We start from the raw sequence: 8,522 nt of genomic DNA, 5'->3' as shown, positions 1-8,522 counted from the left end.
TTTCTCCCCCCCCCCTCTTTTCCCTTTTTTTTTTTCTCTAGATAACTAACCGCCTATAAGCCTATTTGTACCAAACAGAAATGACCAGTTTTAAACTTTTAATGAACCATAAACCGTCGTTTCATGATTACAGGGTTGCAATTAGCCTGGCCTATTCCTATATGTTGTCTCTGTTCAAGCTAAATGCTACTTGTCGTTTTACTATTTTACATTAAAGGTAATGAATAGTGATAGAATAACTTTCTGTATGCATTTATTATTTCCCCTCAATAATCAAATAAAAGAATATATTATCACTCCCTATTCTAATAAGGATTTTTTTATATAAAAATAAATCTTTTCTTTATTAATATGGATAATTTTTGAAATATTTATCTATTTAAAATTTGAAGCACATCTTAAATACAATAGGTATAAAAGAATTATTTATATATTTTAGATACACTATATTCGAAATATGAAACAGATCTAAATACATTGATTTTAAATGTATCTAAAAACTATTTATTTTTTAAATTAAACATATTTTAAATGCAGTGCATTCCAAATATGCATAAACTTATTTAGATAGTTTAACTTTTTAAATATGTATTAAATTATCTTTGTTATTAATGTATATTTATTAACAACAAAAAATATTATTAGCCATAACTACATGGGTCTGTCTAAAATCAGCCCACCTCTTATGAGCTTATCTGATGCACCATTAGATTCAAAGGCGTTAGATTAAATTGATAAATGATCTAATGGTTTATATTTAAATCATTGTTAATTTATTAAAAATTACATTAAAAGATAACAACTCTTTTAATATTTTAATATTGCCCAATATAAAAATTCAGAACTGAACCCTTGCTTGCTGCAGCTATGCGCCCCTGCCTCTTCCCTCCACCCACTTCCTCTGTCTTCTTCGTCAAACGATGAACCCCATTTCTTCTTCTAGCCCCTCTTTCCTCCGCTTCTTCCTTTACTCACTGTCCACTGAAGAATTGTCTATCCTTTCTAAGCCTTCTGGCGATGCGAATTCAGAGATTGTGAGCTACCAATTCACACCCGAGCGCGAATTTCAGTTGCTACCTATGAACAACTCGTAGCGGTCTCAAATCCTGCAGCGATTCATGAAGAGGGGAGATGCTACCAGTTGCAGCAAGGGTCTGGGGAGAGAAGGCTGTCTTCCTCATCATAGGGTTGCTATGATGGACTCTAAACTCCTTGCTCCCCATTTTTACCGATGGGAGACCCCATATATCAAAATTAGTAAGATTATTAGGTTAAGCCTTCTTCCACAACGAAAATTGGTAGGGTTTTGGTCAAACTCTATTGCTCGGCTTTCGTTTATCTTCTCAAATTTTTGAATCTTTTGTAGGGTTTTGCTTAAAAGAAGTTGATCTTTAATGGAGCCTCGAGTTGGAAATTAGTTCTGTATCGGTCGGAAAATTGGTAGCGGATCCTTAGAGATCTATCTCGGTGAGCTTTCTCTTCTCTCTCTTTTTAATTTTTTTTTGTGCATTATTGAACTTCTAATTTCCGAATTTTCCGATTAAATTTTTTCGATCAGGGAAGTATTCCATAGAATTGTGAGAAGCAGAACAGAAGGGCGTGATTCTCTTGGAAAGCAAAACCTTGCTAATTAACCTTTTTTATGCATACCCTTCAGTTTTTATTGTTGGATTTTGCTTCCTTAGAAGCCGAGGATGGAGATCAGAATTGAAAATTAAGCCAACAATAAAAAACTTAGAGGGAGGATTCTTGTATCTAAGAACCGTGTAAAATGTATAGAGCTTAGATTATTTTATGCGGATCTTTTGAGATGTCTGGTGCTTTTTATTCTCTTGGTAGTTGTATCGCTATATGTTGAAATTTGAATTAATCTTGCATGCTACTGTTTCTTTTTTTTACTTGGAATTCTCTCATGCTTGTGTAGTCATGCACACAAATTCTCTTGTTATGCTGAGTTTTGATGGCCTTAAGCAGGCTGTTGTTGTATTTCTATCCCATTGTTGTTGTCATGGAAAGACCTTTTCTGTGCAATTCATTATATGTGATTCTGACAGGGGATTAGGAGACCGTGGAAAGGTGTTCTCATGTTTGGGCCTCCCGAAACTGGGAAGACACTTCTTGCTAAAGCAGTTGCTACTGAATGCGGTACCACTTTCTTTAATGTTTCTTCCGCAACTTTAGCTTCCAAATGGCGTGGTGAGAGTGAACGCATGGTGCGGTATTTGTTTGATCTTGCAAGAGCATATGCACCAAGTACAATTTTCATTGATGAAATTGATTCTCTGTGCAATGCTAGGGGGTAAGTCTTTGCTGTTCTTTTCCCTACATAACAATCTTGTGTGTTGCGTCATGTATGCCATGTTTTTATTTGCGATGGGGGATAATGGTTGTCAAGTACCCCTTGGGTTCACCCTGAGTTTGTAGTATCAGTTGAGATTATTTGATTTCTGATCGAGTTGCCTTTCAATTCATCAGGACTTCTGGGGAACATGAATCATCCAGAAGGGTGAAGTCTGAACTTCTAGTTCAGGTTGATGGTGTAAACAATAGTTCCACAAATGAAGATGGTACCCGTAAAATAGTAATGGTTTTGGCAGCCACAAACTTCCCTTGGGACATAGATGAGGCGCTGAGGTTTGTATTTGCTTTTCTGCATCCTTTTCTTATACTTCTTAATGTGCATTGCAAGTGATAGAAGTATGCGATGAATTAGTTATATCTGTCGGAAACCTCTTTTAATGTGCATGTACTGATACAATTTGATGTTGATGCAAATCAAATCAGGCGAAGACTGGAAAAGCGTATATACATTCCTCTTCTGAATTTTGAGAGTCGTAAAGAGTTGATCCGTATCAATTTGAAGACTGTGGAGGCAAGTTAGGACGTTGTGATTTACCTATGACACTGTCTTAAAGATATTATTATTATGTATTGCCTTTAATTGATTTCTTCGATGGATTCAAATGAAAGACATTATTGAGCATCTAACAAATACAAGATTATCATGTTTTACCTTTGCACCAGGTGGCCCCTGATGTCAATATAGATGACGTGACTCGCCGTACAGAAGGCTATAGTGGAGATGATTTGACAAATGTATGTTGTGATGCTTCCCTGAATGGTATGAGGCGTAAGATAGTGGGAAAACACGCAATGAGATCAAGAACATGCCCAAGGATGAGATTTCAAAGGATCTTGTTGCTATGTGTGACTTTGAGGAAGCTTTGAAGAAAGTCCAGCGAAGTGTTTCTCAGGCTGACATCGAACGCCATATTTTATTACCATGTTTTATTTTCTTTCCTTGTAACCAATGACCATTTAAAAATTTCAGGATCTTAAAGTTCTTAATTCATATATATAACCATATTGCTGTGGTAAATCCCAATCCCACGGTTGACAGCACTGTACTATACCAAGACAGGCTGGTGGTCATTAATAGATGCTCCATTTGCATAATATCATAGGTTTTGATTCAATAACAGCTAAAAATTTTGAAAATGATGTTCTTCATTATAATGCCCTCTGGCTTCCATTCACTCCATTATAGTATTATTCCTTCACTAGTTCCCTGTTTTCCAGTGCTTTGCTTATTTTGACTATGACCATGGGAAAAAAGAGAAGCTTCCACACATGCAGTAGTCATGACCAAATAGATAAATATAAAGTATGTGTTGTACACTTCCTTAATTTCATAGACTAAGAACTTATTATATCACAAGATGTATGAGTACCTCATCTTAGTCTTAATTCTTATGCACGTTACAATGTGCATAATTTCATTTTTCGTAATTATATTATTAAAGAAGCATGCATGTCCAATTGAGAGTTTTTAATTTTCTGTAGTTTCATCTTTCTATAAAATTAACTAAACAAAGAGAGGTACATCCTTAACAGTAGAGAGGTACATCTAATATACTTTACAGGAAGTGAAATGAATTTTAACTTCTGCACCAGGACTTGATCTGCTTGACAAGTAAACTAATCTCAAGCAATAAGTTTTCCTACTAAGATGTCTCACAGCTTTAGCTGACAACTTTTAATGCTACAATGTGGAACATATTCTCATGTTTTCATGATCACTTATTCCTGCATGAACCTATGAATTGTATCAGCAAAAGCCTTTAATTAAGCATCAAAGTGAATTATATTGCTTGTTGCATTACGCATCAAGTGCCATGCACATAACCTATGATGTGCATTCGGAAACACCTCCTGAATAGCGATAGCCATCGATTGATGACCATCCGTAATTACTGAAGTCGGTATCTTTCCCTTCATTGCTATGAGAAGCTGTTTTAGTAACCACACATAAGTGCTTTTTCCTCTCATTCGAAACTATCGCAGCACCAAATACAACGGTTTGATTATGGTGGTTAATTCCCGAGAATATTACCACCGGCAATCTGTATCTATTCTTCTTATATGTGGCGTCAAATGCTAGCACATCCCCGAACAGATCGTAATCCAACTGACACCGGCCATCACACCAAAAAATTTGTCGAAACACTCCTTCTCTGCCCTTTTCAATACTATAGAACAAGTTTCGATCCCTTGCTGCTAGCGTTTCCAGGTAAGCCATTGCAGATGTTAAATCATCAGGTAATTGTCTTCTTTGCTTCGCAACTTGATTGTGCATATCCTTAATTGAAAAATTAACGTTTTCGTACCCACCACACTGGCTAGCCAATGACCCAAATATGTTTGGTATGCTGATCCCCACCTCTTTCATATGGTTCATTTGACTAATGTCAGGCTCAGTCATTTTCTTGTGAGATCTTAACATTCTTGCTAACTTTGGAACAACAAGATCATGGTTGTGTTCATCACAAAAATCTCTCACTACCCAACTCTCAGTTACCGCATCGAAGAAAACATGAAGTTTACTCATACAACCACATCTTGTCTCTGATTTTGGCTCCCTAACTCGATTTTTCATATGGTTCCATTTTTCTAATCTATACCCTTCACAGGAACAAACATATGCTTTTTCTCTAACTTTTCCATCAACTATTCTACTCCTACTCTTTCGCACACTGAAGCCCCTCGTCTTGGCATATGAATTATAAAATTCGAATGCCAAGCCAAGATCAGCAAAGTGCAATTGACAAATATTTTTCATAGATAGACTTGAAAAATTAATCTTACCAATATCTTCCCAAGAGTTTATGCGATATTGATCCATATCCACCGCATCAGAAGTTACGTCTTCATCCACTTGATCACTAACATTAGGCACATTTTGATCACTTGTGTGTCTTTGACTATTTGATACTTCCTGCAATTTATAGTGACTAACGTTAATTACCCAAAAAAAAGCATAAATTAGGGGTGGGCAGCTTAAACAATTAACCAAAAACCATTGAATTTTCAAAAAGAATCACAATACTAATTTCTGAATTTTCTTATGGCAGCTTAAACTCTATCTCGTCTCATATTTTGGTGATTAAGATCAATTATATAGATTCATATAGGGGTGGGCATGGTTTGGATTTTTATAAATCCAAACTGGATCCACTTCAGAACCAGTTTTATGGTTTATGAAACCAAACCAATACTGTGAACAAGAGAGATTACGATACAGCATTTTTACATGATCATTTCAAGTTAAACAAGAGATAGACACAACCAATAATTATTTTAGTTATTTAATCTTGTTAGGCAAGAGAACAATGAATCAAGATTATTAGAACATTTGACATAACTATACTTCCTAACCCACAAAACTCATATTGCGTGAGAGATCAATATTCATAAAATGAAACTCCCAACAGATAATGATTTCTAACCAAGTTTTATTTATTTAATTAATTTTTTTAGTTGGCAATAGGTGGCATTCACTTCCCTGTGACAACAAAACATGCACTTAAGTACATGCAAGTTGCAAAGATTATTACACAACTACATGACAATTACAAATCCAAGCAGCAGAGATTTTCTTTAACCATAAATTAAGAATTTACCTAATACTTAGGTGGTTTTTTACAGTAGGTTTGACCCTACAACCAATCACACTCTTAATAGGGAAAATATCTAGTATTTGATTAATAGGGTTCATATCAACTTTGCTTCTGGTTTAATAGAATGGATGGAGAAGAATTATACAACTAATCATAAGAAATATTATATTTTCTTAAATTACAGACACTATATCATACAATATTATTTTATCGTATACTGCCTAAGAAGGGTGTAAAACAAACTTTATTATTTTTCAAATTACACCTTAGAAGCTCTACCTATTTAAAGTACATTATCTATCTCCCTCCCTTAGCATAAATATTCATGGCTAATCTTAAAACAAACATGAAAGGGTATCAATCCAAACAACACTTATCAAATAAGGTACCTTAACCTGTCACGAAAAGTGCATTGATAGCAATAACTAATTTGCTTAATTGAAAGAGCTAAAGAAGTTGCCTTCTTGAAAGGGTATCAATCCAAACAACACTTAAGCTCTTGCGCAATAAAAGAGCTTCCATTGAAAGCAGCTGAATTGCTACATCTAAGGTACCTTAACCTGTCTTTCAATCATGAGCTAAAGAAGTTGCCTTTTGCAATAACTAATTTGCTTAATTGGCAAACTTCAAATCTTAACGGATGTAATACTCTTCAGAAACTGCTAAAAAGTGTAGGAAAATTAATTTGTAATAAGTAATTTGCTTAATTTTGCACTGCTGTGAAAGAAGCTGTTTCTTTAAAATTTAAAATAATTTTAAAAAAATTAGTTGATTTTCTAACATTACTCAAATCTAAAACACTCACTTTACAGGCACTTGCTTAGTCAACCAATAAAATGCAACAGTTCATAATAAGCTTTAAGCAAAATGATACCACTGAAATCCAAATTAAAAGCCAAGGGCATATATATGCATGTGCCTAATAAATATGATATATAATCATGTATCAGAATTTAGGTAATTTTTCTTATTTCACAGTGACATAGTCATTTCATTTCACTACCGCACATGTTCTCAAACATAATGTAACACTAGTCAACAAGCATTCAAAGGTTTCCTTGAGTCAGTTGTTAAACTCATAATAGAACCATAAATGTAAACAAACAGTAGAGCAATTTTCAATCTAAACTCAACAACTCCGCTGTTGTAGCCTCCAAAAGTAATGAAAGAAAAACACAACATCAAATAGCTAGAACTCATAACTTGTTCAATACTTCTATAAATAGTTTGGCATAAAAAAAATCATGATCTAGATTAACTATTTTCTTTTACTCATTTCATTAAAAAAGAATCATCTATAAATAGTTTGGCATTCTTCTTTTAATGCAAATTGCATAACTAACTAAACATTGGTTACTCAAAGACAGAATATAAGAACAGGTTAACTAAAAATCAGAACATCAGAGTTTGTTACATCACTTAAAAGTAAGAACCGAGAAATTTACTTCTTACGCATCCACATCCATTCCCATACCATTGTTTGTAAAATCCATGAAGCCTCATGCCTCACTATGTTAGATACCAATAGAATAATAATAGAGAATTACAATTGCTACATATGATTACTAAATTGGCATGAATCTTAGCTACACCAACATACTTGTAGCACAAAACAGAACAAATATAGCCTACAATCCCTGAATCAGAACAAATAAATAGAACAAAAAAATTGAATGAAATCAACGAAAGGAAGCAATACAACAGATTCATACAAGGGAGTGGAGGAATACAACAAGAAGATAAAAGGAACAAAAAGAAAATTAAATCAATGAAGTAACTTCATACCTGAGTCTGAGGCTCCATTGTTACTCTGGAAGTGGAGGATGCAGGGGGGGATAGAGCACCACACCGCTGACAACCACTCGACGAGAGAAGAGAGAAGAGGAGACGGGGAGGGAGGGCCTACAAACGACGCTGGAAGATGGATTGGACGGCAATGGCGACGGCTCGGCTGAAGGGCAACGGCGAATGCTGAGACCAGCGGAGAGTAGAGTAGATGGCGGCGACGGGTGAGTAAACAGGGAGGAAAGGAATTGGGGATTAGGGTACCGTATGGTGAGTTTGGGGTGGGGCTGAATTTGGATTAAGGGTTTTGTTAATTAAAACATAAAAAAATTATTATTACTATTAAATCCCTATGTGGGGTATATTTCTAATTTATATTTTGTGCTTATTAGAAAAGCTCAAAAGGCTTGAGCTTACTAAAGACAGACCCCCAAAGAAATGTAGGTATATTTTTTCTTTCGAGTCCCACTATCTAGAATAACCATCTGAGTACTAGGGATAATAAATATCTTTTCAAAAGCTTAAATTAATTTTGGAATTCACCAAAAATCGAACTCTTGACCTTTCGGATCTAACGCTCTAATACCATATCATAATACCAATCATCCCAAAAATTTCAGCTGATAGAAAAAGGTAACACTAATGGTTATATCTCTAATACTCCCTAAATTCCCATTGTACACATTGTACAAATATTCCATTAGCTCTTCGTACTTTCCCTTTTCACAAAGATGGCATATATCTCTCATTCTTCGTTTCTTATTTTGGCTTGATCCCTTA

General features: G+C 34.9%; 2 protein-coding genes and 2 long non-coding RNA genes across 4 annotated transcripts; 2 read left to right on the top strand and 2 right to left on the bottom strand.

Moving 5' to 3' along the window:
• Positions 1,359-2,267, top strand: LOC110262403. Its single transcript, XR_002359286.1, has 2 exons — positions 1,359-1,467; positions 2,055-2,267. It is a non-coding gene; the product is annotated as an uncharacterized LOC110262403 (long non-coding RNA).
• LOC107633020 (katanin p60 ATPase-containing subunit A1-like) lies at positions 2,384-3,639 on the top strand. The gene is made up of 5 exons (XM_021117269.1): positions 2,384-2,394; positions 2,476-2,634; positions 2,785-2,872; positions 3,025-3,096; positions 3,580-3,639. The coding sequence occupies exons 1-5, from the start codon at positions 2,384-2,386 to the stop codon at positions 3,637-3,639; spliced, it is 390 nt and encodes a 129-aa protein (XP_020972928.1).
• Positions 4,187-6,532, bottom strand: LOC107633019 (protein FAR1-RELATED SEQUENCE 5-like). Its single transcript, XM_016336653.2, has 3 exons — positions 6,512-6,532; positions 6,347-6,352; positions 4,187-5,275 (listed from the first exon to the last, which is right to left on the bottom strand). The coding sequence occupies exons 1-3, from the start codon at positions 6,530-6,532 to the stop codon at positions 4,187-4,189; spliced, it is 1,116 nt and encodes a 371-aa protein (XP_016192139.2).
• Positions 7,307-8,000, bottom strand: LOC110269667. The gene is made up of 2 exons (XR_002358431.1): positions 7,743-8,000; positions 7,307-7,594 (listed from the first exon to the last, which is right to left on the bottom strand). It is a non-coding gene; the product is annotated as an uncharacterized LOC110269667 (long non-coding RNA).

This window comes from Arachis ipaensis, chromosome B03 (assembly GCF_000816755.2).
Source record: "Arachis ipaensis cultivar K30076 chromosome B03, Araip1.1, whole genome shotgun sequence".
In the NCBI taxonomy this organism is placed as follows: Eukaryota; Viridiplantae; Streptophyta; class Magnoliopsida; order Fabales; family Fabaceae; genus Arachis; species Arachis ipaensis.
Note: the sequence above shows the minus strand (reverse complement) of the source record. Positions and strands in the feature narration are given on the sequence as shown.

What these genes read in the sequence shown, in the direction of transcription:
- LOC107633020 (XM_021117269.1), top strand. An exon ending in GACATAGATGAGGCGCTGAG is followed by an intron (nt 2,635 to 2,784) that starts GTTTGTATTTGC and finishes AAATCAAATCAG; the next exon opens with GCGAAGACTGGAAAAGCGTA. An exon ending in TCAATTTGAAGACTGTGGAG is followed by an intron (nt 2,873 to 3,024) that starts GCAAGTTAGGAC and finishes CCTTTGCACCAG; the next exon opens with GTGGCCCCTGATGTCAATAT.
- LOC107633019 (XM_016336653.2), bottom strand. Translation starts at nt 6,532, where the DNA reads ATGATTGAAAGACAGGTTAAG.